This window comes from Sminthopsis crassicaudata, chromosome X (assembly GCF_048593235.1).
Source record: "Sminthopsis crassicaudata isolate SCR6 chromosome X, ASM4859323v1, whole genome shotgun sequence".
Lineage (NCBI taxonomy): Eukaryota > Metazoa > Chordata > Mammalia > Dasyuromorphia > Dasyuridae > Sminthopsis > Sminthopsis crassicaudata.
The window spans coordinates 16,526,609-16,543,792 of record NC_133623.1 but is presented as its reverse complement, the minus strand read 5'-3'; the positions used below and the strand labels follow the sequence as shown (position 1 = coordinate 16,543,792).

Genomic DNA, 17,184 nt, shown 5'->3' with positions numbered 1-17,184 from the left:
TGAAATTTAACATTAGAAATTCTAACTATAAAATTTATTCATGCATTAATTGAAGATTAGAGTCTAAGTGATTTAAGAAAAACACCATGATCATATCTTTTTTTCTCAGTCTCTTATAAATTCAAATGATTTCTCAGCATAGAAATTCTCTTGTACATATTCCTTGTGTATGCAAATTGGTCACTAGCCTTGTTTGAAAGGGATACAGAAATCAGAGCTGACAAAGTCTTTGTGACGAATTTATGCCTGTAGAAAAAAAAAGAGCAACTTTGAGGTTGGATTGTTTATTACATTTTAGTACAATTCTCAGAGTACGTTTTCTCATAAAAAAAATGAATGATCGAGAAATTTCCATGAAAATGTATATGTACCAAATATGTATTTGCATGTTTTTGACTCCCATGTGATTCTGCAATAAGTAGATGAATTTCCTTAAGTCTCCGTGACTATTTAAATTAAATTTATCGTTTATAGAAAAGTAGCTGCTCCTTTTCAAGAGAAGCATTTTTTAAAATGCCTATTAATGTTATTTCAGTTTTCAGAAAAGAAAAAAGATGGTTTCATTACCATCTACCCACCGAAATTTTATTCAAATCTCTTTAAAATAAAATGTCATCAGAACCCATTCTAGTGGAAGGACAGATTTCCCTGACATCATCTCCTTCCAAGCTGCCCTTTATGCAATTATTGAAAGGATTTGAAGTGTAGATCCCATTCTGAAAATCTGGGTCATGAAGGTAGAGAGAGGAATGGTATTTCTATATTTTACACCTCAGAAAACTCATAATTTGTGTTTGAAATAATGTTTAGAATTTATATGTAGACCAAAATGATGAAGTGGCAATCAGATGCTATGGAAGAAGAAAGGTATCCACAATCTCCAAATTTATATTTTGTCAAAATCCTAATAAGAATCTGATTTGCATAAAGATTGTAAGAAAACAATGAATGTGCTACTGTTACTAGCTATGCTATGGTCTGTGATTCATGAACTTTTTCACTTAATTTTAATATATCTGTTAATCTGCAGAAACTTTAAAAATTTTGGGAACTTTTGTAAAACATTTTCCTGCAATTTGGAAGCATTTATCACAGGACTATAACCTTGGTGAATAATTAATTAGAATGTTAGAGCTGGGAAAGGACATTGGAAATCATTTAGTCTTACCTCCTTTAGTTTTACACATGACTGAAGAGGGACAGAGGCATCAACAGATATGGTCAGTGCCACACATTTATTAGGAACTCGGATGTTTCTTTTGAAATGAATTACCAGATGCTGCACAATAGCTTGTGCTTACAGGGGTCTAGCTGATAAGGGATTCTATATTAGGAAGATGGCTAATAATCAACAGCAGAATGACCTTTTGTATATATTGCATTGGCCTCCTCTACATTTAATATTACCATACCCCTTCCTTTGTTGCAAGGGATTCAACTTATATTTGGAGATTATGATGTTATAAACATTTGTAGTAATTACAATCAAAACCTTCAGAAACACACAATTCTCAGGAAAGCCAGACTAAGTCCCTGAAAAATGAGAAATTTGATGAATTATATTGATACTGTATATTCTAGGTCATTGCCATATGGAGCCTCATTATTTTCATAGCTATTCTAAAGGTTTATGATAGTTGCAATTGAGTTCAATTTAAAGGGAAAAACACACAATCCCTTAATATTTTCCCAAAAATAAAAGTTGTTAAGGAAAAGGAAGGTAGCACAATTGTATATGTCATTGAGTTTTGTGCAAAGCTCGACTTTCTCAGACTAGTCTCCCTACTCTGAAGAAAATTGAAATCCTGTGCAATTGTCCGCTTAATGTCCTGAAATAAGAAGGAGGACTGGCTTAAAGTCCCAATTGCTTGCACATCAACATAACATAATTGTTATCAATGTTGAAGAAGGTCTTTAATGGATTGTTGAAATTGTAGAAGAGAAAGAAGTCAACTAAATGTTACATCCTCTTCCTCCCTAGTATTCCTTGACTACTCATTTCCAAACATTATTGTTAAATAAAATACTGACTAGATAGATATGTTTTCTGTGGAATAGAAATGTTTGCTTAAAAATCAGGGCTTTATCAGGATTTTTTAAAAGTAGGGTTTTAAAATGTGCTCTTTACTCCTCACCTCTTCCAATAGTTTCTGAGTCCAAGTTCCTTGTACAGCATGATACCTTTTTTTATACCTAGTACAACTCATGTCTGAACATGAGTTCTTTATTATTTTTTTTTGTAACAGGATTACAATTTACAGGTAACTTTCTAGGATGTAGATAATCCTGGCAAGCAGGAGTTCCACAGAGTCTGGTTAGAAAGCTAGCCAAATGCCTCTTGGTTTCTCAGCTTCATATTGAGAGTACGCTGGGGAAATTTATCTCTTTATTGAGAAATTTCAGAATTTCCTTAGCAGGTAGACCTTTTTTGTCCTCTCTGAGTTGTATTACAAGTAAGAATAATATCCTTCTCAGTAATGCTTAGCATTGGAAACCTTATAATAAAGGATGGTTCTTGTAAACAAGCAATCATGTTTGCAGAAAGCAGAGAGAAATAGTAATTGTTCCTTCTGAGTATGTAGGATTCTTTTCAGACCCTCAGTTTTTTGGAGGGAAGGAGTAGTTTCGAGGTAGTCAGGGTTAAGTGATTCATCCAGTGTCACACAGCTCATAAGTGTCAAGTGCCTGGTGCCAAATTTGAACTCACATCCTCCTGAATCCCAGGCTGATATTCTATCTACTGCTACTTAGCTGCCCCAAATCTCAGCTCTTAAACAACCATATAGAACGATTTTCATTCTTGTTGCCATGAGCACTGAGGATTGTCACAAATTTTCATTCTTTGGAGATTGACTAGTTTCAAATATACCACCCAATAAAATGTGCCAGTGTTTATTTATACTGACTCTGGTCATTTATAATCTCCATTTCAGAAGCAATGTAGAAATACAGATTGTTAAAAAAAACAAAACCCAAAAAACAAACTTCAACATTGGAAAGATCATTGTATGCATAGTTAGATGACTTAGGCAACTAGCAGAGCTAAGATCTAAAACTATGTCAGCATGGGAAAATGATTCAAATTTGCTGGGACTCATTTCCTCATCTTTAACATGAGGGGGTTGGACCACCCCTTAATCAATGATCTTAACTTTGCAAACTTCAAAGAACTATATTAAATATCACTTGTCGTCGTTATTATCTTATGACCTTTCAGTTCATGAGATTGCCATTTTAGTGAAATGTTTCATTCAATAGAGTACTCTCCTAAATTGTGATCAGAAAAAAAGACTATGTTCAGTTTTAAAACTGTTTATTTGATCTACTTGTTCTCACTTCAGCACTCAGTCAGCATTAGTGCATATATATTTACTTATTCCTTGGCTAGATGCCAGTCAGTAGAATTCTTAAAGTCTTGGATCCATTTACTGTAGAAAGCCCTAGAGATTGTTGTGTAAAATTTCTGAGTGGGGAAATTGCTGCTTTTTTCCCTCCTCTTGTTTTAAAAGGTCTATTTTTTTACATGCATGGAAGGAAAGCACATTAGGGAAAAAAATCATGCAGCCTTTTTCTCCTGAGCTAATGCTGAGGTCAGTGGGACCAGTGGCATTTTGAACTTTTAGTAACACTAAAAACATATTTGGCATTTCTTTACCCATTTGACAAAGTAATGTTATTATATTTATCCACATTTCTAAATGAAGTTGCTAGCAAATTGGCTTTTTTTAAAAAAAGTGTATTGAGCTATGTAGAGGTCAGCCAATGAATATGTTCTGTTTCTAGATTGAGCACTTTATTTGGTCAATAGAGACATAGTTTAAAACCCAACTGTTTACTCTTAAATGGTGTATTGTGTTTTTTCAGTATCTATAGACTTTAATAGTCAATAGTCATATGCTTAAGAGGCCAAAATGATTCTGAAAGAAAAAAGTGTTCTTTAAGAAGTGAGAGTAAAAGTAATTTTGAAGAGATATAATTCACATTCAACAACAATAAAGATAGCCTATATATATATATATATATATATATATATATATATATATATATATATGGAGAATATAAGATTTTAAAAGTCCATAGATAACCAGGCCAAAGAATTTCATATTGGACTAGAGAGTAAGTCAATAAGTCTGAAATATTCAAAGAACCTATCAGAGAGAACTTTTTGAAGCCTGGTTCTTATGGATAATATCTATAATAAAAATAGTTTATAAGAGTCTTCAAGTTTCATTGAGGCAAAGAATGAAGATGCCCCAGAGGATTGACAAAATGACTTATTTCTTTTATTCCTATAAATTGCAGTTCCATTTTTTGGTAAGATATCAAAATATGATGAATATACAATACTTCATTCTAGCAGGCTGTTTCATGAATTTTAAGAGAAATGCACAGATTTAAAGATTTTTCTATGCTGTTTCTTTTTTAATGGTTCTATTCTGTCTCACTTGATATATTTAGAAAGTGTTTAGTGCCACATTTTCACACACAGCTGTGATTTTGGTAGGAATCTAGTCTTTTCCGTTAGGTGAATCTAGCTAGAAGAAGCTTTTCTGATCCTTAGATTTTAGATGCTGGGATTTCAAGCAGTGTAGCACCTTTGTTGGACCATCTACTCCTACTCTCTTGGTTTCCACTAAGGAAATGACATCCCAGAGCAGGAATTTATTTTTCCTGAAGCACGCTTTATTTCTTTAGTTTCCTCCCTCTCTAGCACTATATAGTAGAATGTAAGCTTCTTGAAGGCTAAGAATATTTTTTCTTTGTTTCTCCAGTGTCCTTCACAGTGCTTTGAATGTAAGTGCTTAATAGATGTATGCTGAATTCACCTGAATCCAAATAGATAGCTACTCCTCTTCAATTTTTTTTGTAGCACCTTGGACTCCAAAAAGGTTGCCCAGAGTCTTTGCTTTGTATTTTGTTCATTAGAATGTGTTGTTTTACTTTATAAAAATCCATTTACCAGCCTCTATTGACCATTTTACATCAAAATGACAGATTAAGCCATATACTATATAATGCCAAAGAATTAAATAAGAAGCACAAAAACGAATGAGAAAGGAAGGCTTTAGCTGTAGTAAAGCATCATTGAACAAAAACAGTTTCTAGGACTTATTCCTCAATAATTCAGCATATTTTACGTGAATAATTTAAGGATATGAAAAGAATACAAGAAAAAAGGGAAAGAACAGGATTCATACTGCAAATTAGAAGAAAAGGATTGCTTTTAAAACAGGATGGATTTGAAATCTTTATCCTTATACATTGAGTATTCCAAGGGTTTATTAATTATTTGAAAATTTAGAAGAAACCTTAATTCCACTCCCTATTGCTAAAAGTAAAACTGAGTAGAAAGGGAAAGGAAATAAAAGATGGAGAAAATTAGTTGTGCTATTTTTCAGATACCAACAGGCTAGGGCTTCACTCAGAACCTGCCTGTGCTGTAAAAGAGGAAATAGAGATGTGATCCTTTGTATCCTCTATAGTTATGAAAATTCCCTGAAATAGTTTAAACTGCCTACTAAAGATCTAACATTGGCTTATAGAGTTATTTTGAAAATTATAGCCACTAGAAATCAATTTTCTGATGATGATATCTCAGAAGAGAGGTAAAGATTCCTTTAAAATAATATAGCTCCTGAAAGTATCAGAGAATTTTGATTTATGAATTTTTACTTTTAGACTAAATTCCTTATCTATATTTTACATTTTATTTTGTATCTTTCTCAAAAAATATTTAAATCCAGCTGAAAGAAGTCCTGCTGAGAGGAGTTGTAAGGATAGTGTTGCCCATATTTGGCCTTTTGAGTTTGGCTTCCATTGCAATTTCATTTCTAGGGTTTTGTTTTGAAGAGGTATTATTTTTTCCATCCAACAAAGAATATCTTAACCTAAGTAGAATGAGTGAAATGATTCAGAGATTCACATTAATTATCTAGGATCTAAATGTTTTAAATATTTGGGCTGTCTGTGAGTCATTATTTGCTTGAATTTTCAGTCTTGAAATAGAAAACTATGTTATAAGAGAACATATCGTATGTCTTGTTTTTTTTTTTTTTTTAAAGAGGCAGGGATATGACATGAAGATGGTTTAAAATACCAATTACAAATATAATACTAAAGCTAGAAATCCACAATTTAGGTTAGAGTTAATACTGCTTGATCTATGGCACACCAAATATTTATTGTAACTTGAAATATTGTTAACCATTTCCAAGCTCTAGTACTTTAGAACTGCCGTTACTCAAAGAGAATTATAATGAGATCATCTCCTGGTCCTAGAGCAGTGAACAATTTTGTGCTGTAATTCTTTGGTAAATGATTATATTTGCTCTTAATTAAATGGTACCTCTTCTGGCCAGTTATGGGCATTGTTTCATGTGTGTGTTGGTACTCCTTGCTTTTACATTCTCATTTGAAGATAAAGTGGTTTTGTGTTTATTTGTTTAGCCTCAAGGCTCATATGTTTTAAAATTGAACCTCAATTTATCTATGAATTTTTCATGGTGTTATTTTAAAATTTCTCTGCTAGTGGACCTCATGCAATGATTAAGCACATCTGGAACTTGCCTATGAATCTAAAACCTTTAAATTTATTAAGAAATTTATAGTAAAAAAGGAAAACAACAAAATGGATCTTTAGCATAGCTTTTTATGTACCTGTATTTTACTTGTGTTGATTCATTAATAGCTTATTCAGCAGAGACTTATGCACATACTCCACTGGTAATTTGCTCTCTTAGCACAGAATGTTTTGTAAAATTTGTAGGTCGGGCTGAACATGCTGGCTGCTTTTAGGTGTGTTCTGTAATTCTTGCTTTCAAAAAAAAAATAAGCTATGAAACAAACCTTAAATCTGTATTCTTTGAACATAGTAGGTGTGGATGTAATAAGTATAAGTATGAGGTAATGGATATAAAGTACTTGGCAGATCTTCAAGCCCTTTATAAATGTCATTTTGGGGAATATTTAGATGCAGTAACACTTTGATAGTCTATTTTTAACATATTGTGGATATCTTATGATATCTGTTCTCCAGGTCCATTCCCTTGCTGGTAGATAGTATTACTCACATGTACAAGAGTAATGGCAAAATGCTGGAATAGTTGGTCATTTCCTTCTCTACTTCATTTTACTGATGAGGAAACTGAGCCAGACAGGGTGAAGTGACTTGCCCAGGATCACACAGCTAGAAAGTATGAGGCTGGATTTGAACTCAGATCTTCTTAATTCCAGGTCCACTACTCTGTCTACTATTGCACCACCAAATAGGAAGAGTGCAGCAGAATTTTATATAGGAGGTTTTAGATGGAAAAGAGCTTTTAGAGATCAGCCAAACAGAAATATCAAAAGTTAGAGCTTGAAAAACACTTCAGAGACCATCCAATCTAATCTCCTCATTGTAGAAACAAGGAAATGAAAGCCTAGAGAGGTGAGATCCCAGGTAAGATGGCTGTTTCTAATGCATCTCTTAAGTAGTAGAAAAACAAATAGTTTCCTGGATTCACTGGACACCTTTTCCTGATGTTGATAGGGGATACAGTTGAGGGGAAAATGTATTCAGACTTGGGCATATATAACAGCTTCTTTTTGCCCAAGCTTAGTAGTATAGTTTAAAATATATTTAGTAACTATTTAGTGTGACACCTGGATACACAGTTGTTATTTTTCAGGATTGTAGTATAGACAGCCAGGAAAATAGACATAAAAGGTATTTTTCATTGCTTCAAAATTCTGTTTAACCTAAGGTGTACCACTGCTTCATATAGTTATTGAGCTTTCTCTTGTAGTCCATCCGAATGCTAAATTCAATGGTAGGGATTTTATTACTTGTCATTTTCCAGGATGACTGAAAGAGGAATAAGTCTTTACCTTGAGATGGATTATGTGCACTTAGTACAATTGCCTATTTAATGACATATCTATGAAAGGAAATCTAAGCAAGTGAGGGGGCCAAAGCCCTAAATAAAAGATGAAGGAAAGCACTTTAAAGATGGGATGATGAGGATTTAGTAAACAAAAGTAATTAATGGTTATAGATTCCCTGAAATTTATATCAAGGGATATATATATATATATATATATATTCAAAGGAAAATTCAATTACATATTTTATTCTTCTGTGTGATACTTTTAGAATAGAATGTTCATAAACTTCTACCCCACTGTTGGACAACTTGTATATTTTTCCAGGGAAATTTAGAAGTAAGGCCAGTAAATATTTTCTATTTTTTCCCAAAGAAATATGCAGCTCATCCTAGTCCTTAAATCCTATTTATTAGGTGTTCAGTAAAATCAAAAAGAACAAAATGCAAAGAGACAATCAAGTACTTTATGGGGGGAGCTTTATAAAAAATAGAAGATGATTTGTAGCTATTTATAGGAATTTCTCAGTAAAGCTCTATTTATGTGAAGAGGATACACAGAGAGGTAACACCTAAGGCAAGCAAGGCCCAACCTTCAAAGATTACATTCACCAGGACAAATTATCCCAAGAAATTAAAAGGCTGCCATTGTAGATTACTGAGCATAGGCCTGATGGTTGTTTTCATTCACAGTCTAAAATGTGAATAAGATACATGCTCTAGTATGTACTATTGAAACACTGAAGTGATTGTTAAAGGAATCGCTTAAATGAATGCTTTGGTTTCATCAAATTTCCACAACACAATAGCATACATGAATAATTTCACTGAAGGAAAATGGGTTAAACTGACATGGAACTAGTATGTAAAAATGTGCTTCAAGATATAGTGGTTTCCCATAAATATTCCCATAAATATATTAAGAGGTCCCTAATTATTCTCCCTGCACTCTTCAAATCTCAGATTATACTGAAGTCTAATCTATCTCTATTTTAACACCTGTTTGAAAAAAAAAATAGTTAAGTTTTATCAATACCAATTGAATAGTACGTTTTGTCAGTTATTTTTGAAGAAAATTCACTGTCTGTGATATTTCTATTACATTAATAGGTTAATCTGCTTAGTATGAAGTACGTTAATGGTCATAGTTTTGATATTGTATGTTTTTACCCTGAAGGTTTTTATTATGGTATCTTTTTACCCTAAGGGTTTTCATTATGGTATGGCAATAATAATCCACGATTGGTATAAACTGTTGTATCATTTTTTTTTTTTTTTTTTTTTTTAGGCTGGGGTTAAGTGACTTGCCCAGGGTCACACAGCCAGGAAGTGTTAAGTGTCTGAGGCCAGATTTGAACTCGGGTCCTCCTGAATTCAAGGCTGGTGCTCTATCCACTGTGCCACCTAGCTGCCCCTGTTGTATCAAAATTAATTCTGTGCAACGCACATAGTAAGTGCTTAAAATAAGCCACTGTAAAATCAAATATCAAGACAGCTTATGGTTCCAATGTTAACCCATGACTTTAGATGGGCAACTGTAATGATACCTACACACGCCTACACACGAGTTATTTGAATAAGTCTCTTTCCTGATTAGTAAAATGGTCTTTTCAGTATTTTTAGTTTTCTTAAAAACCAAAGGGGGTTGATTGTATATCCAGTAAAAAGTTATACAAAATCAGTTAAGATTATTTGATGAGGGAAAATAAAAGAATTGGCTTAAAAATGAATGAGCTTCAGTGAATACTTGTACATCTAGCCTAAGGCATGCATTCCAACTACCTTTATGTTTGTCAGGCTTCTTAATCAGTATTCCTAAAGACTACCAGAATTCTTTTCTATCCTTAGAAATCATTATGAGCAATGGATGGCACTAAATATTGGTGATCTAAAGTACTGCCCCCTTAGGAATGTGGGGTTTTATTTTTGTGTCTTTTTTAAATTGCCTTTTCTTTCCCAAAGAATTCCATTTAGCAAAATTATTATAAAGGGCATATGGACAAAAGGCCAGACCACTACAGGTACAGTCAGTCAATCAGTAAGCATTTATTGAGTGCTTACCATCCTCTAGGCACTGTGCCAAAGTGTTGGAGAAAGAAAGAAAGGCAAAATACTTGTTCACATTCTCAAGGAGCTCACATTTTAATGGGGGAAATGGCATTTAATATCTGGGGAGTATGAAATTCAGTGTCTGGGGAGGGGGAAGCATTAAGAAGAGGGTCTGTTAAGGACAAGTGGAGAAGTCTCCTGCCAGTGGTAGGACTTCGCTGAATCTCAAAGGAACTCAGAGAAACTGAAGGGCAGAAATAAGGGAGCAGGACATTTCAGTCATGGTGGAGAATGACATTTAGTTGTTGGAGCTCATAAAAGTATATGGCCATAGTCAACACTTTGTAGAATTTGTCATCTACTCTTTGGGATGAAGGTTTTTAAAGTGTCTTATCATTTGAACTGTACAGATTTTTCTACATTCTGGAAAGTTGTTCATTGCCTCACTAGCACATATAGAAATCATTATTGCTGGACTGAACACTTGGCAGGTAGTTCATTGTAGTATGGAAAACACTTTAACTAACATTTGGTCTTGTGTCCAACATCTGGGGTACCCACAATAAATGTGCATGTGCTTTTTGCTTTACTTTGCACTTAGAGAAATTTACTCAATTTAGTCATTCAGTTAAGCAAAAGGTGTATGGAGGGGATGGGAGGAACCAAGAAACCAAAGCATCACAGATTTTCTTACGGAGCAATATGTCCTATTCAAACCTAGCTCTGCTAGAGGCCAAAGGGTCCTCTACAGAGTAGGTACTGTGTAGCTTCCTCTTCCTTTTGGAAGTCAGTTCTGATCACAGCAGCAAAAATCCTGGGTAGATACCTATCTAAAAGCTCATTCAAAGGTGCCTTGCTGCCAAAGGTTATATACTATCAGGATTTAAATAGGCCCACATTATTTTCTCTCAACCATTTGTCTTAGTTGAAACTTGTCTTCGTAGGAATAGCAACCATATGTAAGATCAGGGGAGTAGCAAAACTCTACTATAGTTGTTTACCCCAATGATTTAAACAAATAATTGGGTGGCATGTTTAACTATGATAGTTGTGGTGGTGGTCTGGAGGGTAAACAGTTGATGAATCAGTAATCTTATGTTTGGGTAGTCCCAGGTAGGGGGAAATGTCTAAGTAGACACACAATATGGAGTACCTGTTTCACAAAATGTTAAATGGGAAAGGCTACAACTTTTAAACTTTGATCACTTACAAAAATGTTTTATAACACAAATTTCAAAACAGCCGTAGAATCTCATTTTATTCTTGATGATACAAGTGAAACTTTTTAGAGTTTCCCAAAAGGCTAGTTGTGATCAAGTGGCAGCCGTGGCCTCTGCATCTGTCCGGAGGTGAGGGCAAGTTAGAAAACAAACGCTCTCTTCCTGTAGCACACACACACACACATACATGCATATACTCTTAGCACCTAGAAAGTGTTTGTAAATGTTTGTTCAATTATATTATTGAATTCAACAACTTGTGAGGAGAGATTTAAATGTCAGAAGGTAAAGGATTCTTATGTCAAGAAAAGAGCTTTTCTAGCTATTCATCAGTTCCCTCCTCTATACCATCTCTCAAGAGGGTGGGACTAAAAAAAATCAATTAGATCCTGCTCTCCTTTCAGCCCAAGAAATAGTTAATTTATTTATCATGAATCTATGTCATGCTAAGTTAAAGTTATATTGACCACAAAATAAAGTGTAAATATACAAGCTATGCAAAATAATATATACAAAATAAAGTGTAAATATACCCCAATGTATATATTTTAAGCCATCAGCTCTGTTTTTAATTGTACAAATGTGCCTTTATAGACTGACAAAAGTTTAAAAGCTTTTTTAATTGAAAAAAACTGCAGGTACCTCTCAAACAAATTTCACCTACACTGTGATTCCATTTCTTTCTGTTATATGTATTTGTGTGTGTGTGTGTGTGTGTGTGTGTGTGTGTGTGTGTGTGTATGTTATTGACCATTTATTATAGTTCTTGTTTCCTCAATTCCAGTGGAAGTATATATCTGGACAAAGTTAAAATCTTGTGACAAATATTAGCCCTTTCTTGTTTTATTCCCATTATAGCCAGTTGGAAGATGGTAGCATAGAATGAAAGGTTTTTTAAAATAATGAGTTGTTTATTCAGTTAAGATTTGATTCCTTATATTTTGACTCAAAATCTTTGGCCTACCTCTGGAATATCTTTTGGTGAGTAAGAAAAGGTTCTATAGCTCACACATCAATGGCATTTTACTCTCCCTATTCTCAAATCAGGTAACTATGATGAAGACAGTAACAAGTATGTTCAGTCTAATGTGTTAAGATGTGATCAAGGGAAACTGATGTGGTCCTCTGATTAAAACAAATCTATATTTTATCTCTGATCTATGTTGCTTTTTTGTTTTTGCAAATTTTCTCCTTAGGGTCCCCAGAGCTCAAACTGCCAAGTATGAACTCAGCTGTACAGTGATTGATGAAGACTAAACAACTAACCATCCTGCATCCTTGCCATATTTGGCAATACTAAGACTCAACTCGATGTCTCTTTCCTCTCAGCAGTAAGTTGTATTTTTGTTTCCACCTCATAATTTTTCTAGATAGCCTACTAATGTAAAATTTTAACATGTGACCCTTGATGAGCAGTTAACATTTTCCTCAGAATGGTTCACCCAAGCTTCATGTAGAATTGTCCCTTAAGCTGTTTTTAGCAGATGCATAAGACTATGTTATAGCACTTGGGGAAATGTAGGTTTATGCCAAAGACTGAGAGTTCCAATGATAATCTGTTTTATGCTTCTCAGTCCTTTAGATATCAAGGAACATCACTCCCAGTGCTTTAGAAACATCACAAATGATGACATTTTACTGGAGGCAAAGGCATTTTTATCTCTTTCCTTTCCTCTTTCTACTCATTCTTACCCACCCTCCTTTGCAGAAGGCAGAGAATTATGAGGAGAAAACAAGGGTCCTACAGTTTGCTTATTTAAAGGTGAGTTTTCTATAAGGTCAATAATTAGTTTATAATTCTATAGCCACCCTTCCAATGACTCCTTTTACTTGCCAACTTTTCTTTTTCCCTTCTCTAAGGAGAAAAAGGCCATTAAACACATAGTAGAATATTCCAGTGTCATCTCAATGTGATTTCTGCTATCACTTTAGGTTTGCAATTTCAGCCCTGGAGGTTTCCCCCTCCCCCTCCTAGATTCCTTTTCTGCAATTAGGGTGACTGTAAGTGCCTTCATTCAAGTGATCCAACTACAAGGTAAGGGTGCTATCTCTAATCTTGACTAAAGAATCAATTGCCCATTCACCTCTAAGTAGTTGTTGAACATGTATATCTTACTAATGTTACCAGCTTCTCAAATCTGAGACCACTGTGCTATGGCCAGGGGCATTGTTCTTTCAGAGGTCAATAAAGATAGCAAAGAAAAGATGGGATGAAAAAGACCTCAAATAGGGATTTTGTGGCAAATATATGGGGAGAATATTCTTCAATGTCATGTCCTTTGTCAATAGGGTAGAGGGCAAAAAGAGAGTAAATATCTCCCACTGAAATATATCATAGCCAAATATAGTGGTGAAAATGGAGTTATCAGAAAATAAACCCATTTCATAGAATAAAGATAATTGCAAAAGAGAAAAAAATGGAAAGATTATTAAAACATCACGGTCGGCCGTGCAGGCCACCTAGATGCCTGAGACATAAAGAGAAAGGAAATGGTTCTGGATTTAAAGTGATTTAAAAATTGTTTCAACATTTTCTACTTTAGTACTACTGCAGTCTATGAAGATCATTGAACACAGAACAAATTTACTTGAAAATATGCTACTCTTGGTATTCAGAGACATAAATAAAAAAAGATAGCCACTATACTCATGACAATGCCATATTTCATGTATGACTAGATTCATGGGTAGTTGTGGAAATGAATAAAAATCTTGTTGAAATACATAGAAAATTTCATTTAAGTATAGCTGTTTTTTAAAAAAAATTCTCTAGATATTTGCCTAGAAACACAAGAAGAATAATAAAATCAACACATTTAAAATAAAACTTAATATTAGACCTTTCAAGATAATAAACATGATCTAAGAAGCATAGACAATTAAATATAGCTCCTGAATTTTGGCCAGGGATATTTTAGCACTATCTATGAAGTTGTGAATTATTTTTTTATTAAAACCTTAATATATTACTCTGGAAGTGCCATTTCAAGACAATTACCACACAAAGAAGCTCAGTATAATTTGTTGATCAAAATACAATAATGTACGTGAAAGTGCCTTATAAACTATGAAAGACAATTCCAAAGCAATGACTACGTTGTTATGACTGTTTCTCCTTATCCCTCTTGTTCTACATGACGGCATAGTTGCAAGCAGGGAAAAACTGGGGATAGGATTCCATTTTGTCCATTATCTCTGATTTTCTAGGTATGACAAAGAAACTACCATGTTTAGTGGATGCAACTGACTTATTTTGTGGGCTGAGGTACAAGGCTTAAGAAATGTGTCAGGAGAGCAGGCCAATAGAGCACCTTTAATGGGAGTTTCAATATACTAAGTCATTAAAAAATCCAAAAGAGTTTTTTGTGTCAGGAATCATAGGAGCTTTGAATCCATACATTTACAGCTAGGAGGAACCTCCAAACGCTTCTATTTAGCTCCTACTTTTACAATGATGAAAGAGTTGAAGTGATTTGTCCAAGGTCTTATGGTCATAAAGGGGCAGAACTAGGTCCCTTTGATTCCCAAACAAATGTTCTTTCCAGTACACCATGAAAGAAAGTTTTAAGAAATAATAAAGACCCCCCCCCCCGACCCGTTCTCTAGTAGTGGTCCACAAATCAGAGTCCCTGATTTTTACCACTGTTTTGTTGAAAAGATTTTTTTTTTGTTTTCTCCCTTGGAAAGAGGTGGAGGAGCTTTTGCTATGTCAAATCTGACTCACTTTAACAGTTCTTGTTAAAAGGTAGCAGCTGTAATTAGTGCAAAATTTTCAAGGTGCAATGTTGTAACTGTCAGCTATACTAGATTTTAATTATCTTTTTTTTCTTTTAAAAATGATCACCTCTGCATTCAGAAGTTGATTTTTATGTCATTTTCATTACAGAAATGAGATGACATATTTCACATATTCTAAACAGAAATATAATTTCAAAAACCACGCGAGTTTGTGACATTTATTATCTTAAACACGGTGGTCGGTCATAGGATTCAAAGGAATTTTTACCTTTTTCCAATTAAAATTGTATCTTCCTATTCCCCACTCCCCCACCTCTATCCAGGCACCTTTTCTAGTATTTAATTGCTCTTAAATTTCAAAATACCAGTTCACTGTAGCCAAACATTGACTGACTAGGTCCCATAGGTCCAATCCTTTTGTGATATTTTTATAGTACCATATAGATGGATATGGCATAAATAAATCATTTAGAGGTAGAAGTAGAAAGGAAACACACACACACACACACATATAGCATGCCATAGATTGAACCAGTCAACACAGCTTTATGGGCTTTGATTTTTATATTAGAAGAAAGTGGAAGATAGAAAAAACACAAAATGATGAATTTTCAGTGATTTGGTCTTAAGAATTCACAGTTAGTAAGTAGTTTTTCTTTGGAGTTGCTTTTTAATTTTCAATATTTTTAGTTTTAAAAACCTCATCAGTGTAGTTATATAAATTTGTTGAGGTAATGTGAAGCATAGATTACAAAGGAAGTTCCCAAAGGAAAAAAAAATTAATTGACAAGTTTCTCTTGGACAATTCTTACCCTTTCCCCGATTTTTAGTAAAAGGAAGAAAGTCTTAGAAGTTTTAGGTCTATCTTACTTTAGTTTGCCTTCTTGTCATAGATAATGAAAGAAGTCACTAATAGCATAGCTATAATCTTCCCAGTCAAGAATTATAACAAGGGTAGAAATGAGAGTGTCCTTAGTTTTTGTGTCAGTCTCCCAAAGACTGTAACAAATGCTCAAATTCGAATCCCTTCTTATAATTTCTGACTTTTTTAGAATTCTATATTAAAATGCCAGACTCCCCCCCAAAAATAACCAAGATTAATTTGATATCCAATTAAGGTTCTGCAAACTCTTCCTCAGTGTTCGGTTTCGACAGATTAGTTAACCAGTATGTTAGATTCAGAACCCTGAATATCACTGAAGAAAATTAAGAGTGGATTATTTTTAATATATAAGATTCTAAGGATGCCAGATGTAGATACTGCATTTTAGAAAGAAAATGAAGCTGGCAAACTTAGAGATCTGATCAGCAGACTGAAAATTGAACTCTAATTAAACAAAAATGTAAGGCCCAGTTTTGAGAACAAAAGCCATGTTTCTCTTTTCTGGGAAAAGATACTACAAATTAAAGGAATAAATATTTACTAATGATTGTCTTTCCATAGAATAAGAAAGAATAGAAAGTTAGGAAAATCTAAATTGCCTAATGCAAACCTCTTATTTCCTCCTCTGGGAGGCTTTATCTTGCCTACGGTCTCATTCCTAGTCCAAATATTCTTCCAAATATTCTTTCTACTACACCATACTTTTGCTTATAATTAGATTGTATGTTTATATATGTGGTATATCTGCATATATCCACATATATCCACACATGTGTATGTTTGTGCCTTTTAGAAGAAAAGAGCTGGGAACCATAAATAACAAAGAAGTAGCTTGAGTTCATTTTGACTCACCTATAACTTGGCAGCAGTTAAAACAGATTACTACCTATTCTTTATGTAAAGACAGAAATGATACCTTGCAATTTAATACATTTTAGCCCAAGATAACATAAAATAAAAAATAAAATAAAAATAGTCTTTTTTATCTCCCTTTCAAAGTGCCTTTATTGTTTTGAAAAGCTCAAGTCCAATCATAACCACAATAAAAAATTCAATTTTGAGATCCTTGAAATTAATTAAAGCAAAAATAAGCAAAACACATATGATGTCCAAAATAGCCCAAAGGAATTTGGTAGTTATTGACTAAAACTGGAAGCTAATTAGTGAAGGACCCTAACAAGAATATTTTCTTTCTTTTAATTCTCTCTGGTCTTTCTCCAAGAGTCACACCCATTGCCCCCAGTGTTGTCTAAATGAAAAAAAAAAAAACAAAAACAACCTAATATTGTCTGATTTATTACAAATGATAGCATTTGTTTTATCTTAACAAATGAAGTAAATCATTGATTTGGGACAATCTCTTGGTGACAGTTGGGGTCAGAAGAGCTTCCATTAAAGCGAATGTATTTTGTTTTAGCCCAGTGCATTCTCA

The 17,184-nt window shown here is 33.8% G+C and overlaps 1 protein-coding gene across 8 annotated transcripts in view; it reads left to right on the top strand.

Moving 5' to 3' along the window:
* Positions 1 to 17,184, top strand: part of LOC141548465 (protocadherin-11 X-linked-like) — a 571,918-nt gene that overhangs the window by 22,751 nt on the left and 531,983 nt on the right. For 5 of the 8 annotated variants that reach the window (XR_012483963.1, XM_074277360.1, XM_074277358.1 and 2 more), the window contains exon 2: positions 12,328 to 12,462. Coding sequence is in view for 1 of the 8 variants with exons in the window: in XM_074277359.1 (XP_074133460.1) it covers positions 12,756 to 12,893 (138 nt within the window). In the remaining 7 variants the exon portion in view is untranslated. Of the gene's footprint in view, positions 1 to 12,327; positions 12,894 to 17,184 lie in introns of all 8 variants that reach the window. The other 3 variants (XM_074277361.1, XM_074277356.1, XM_074277359.1) reach the window with 2 other exon arrangements.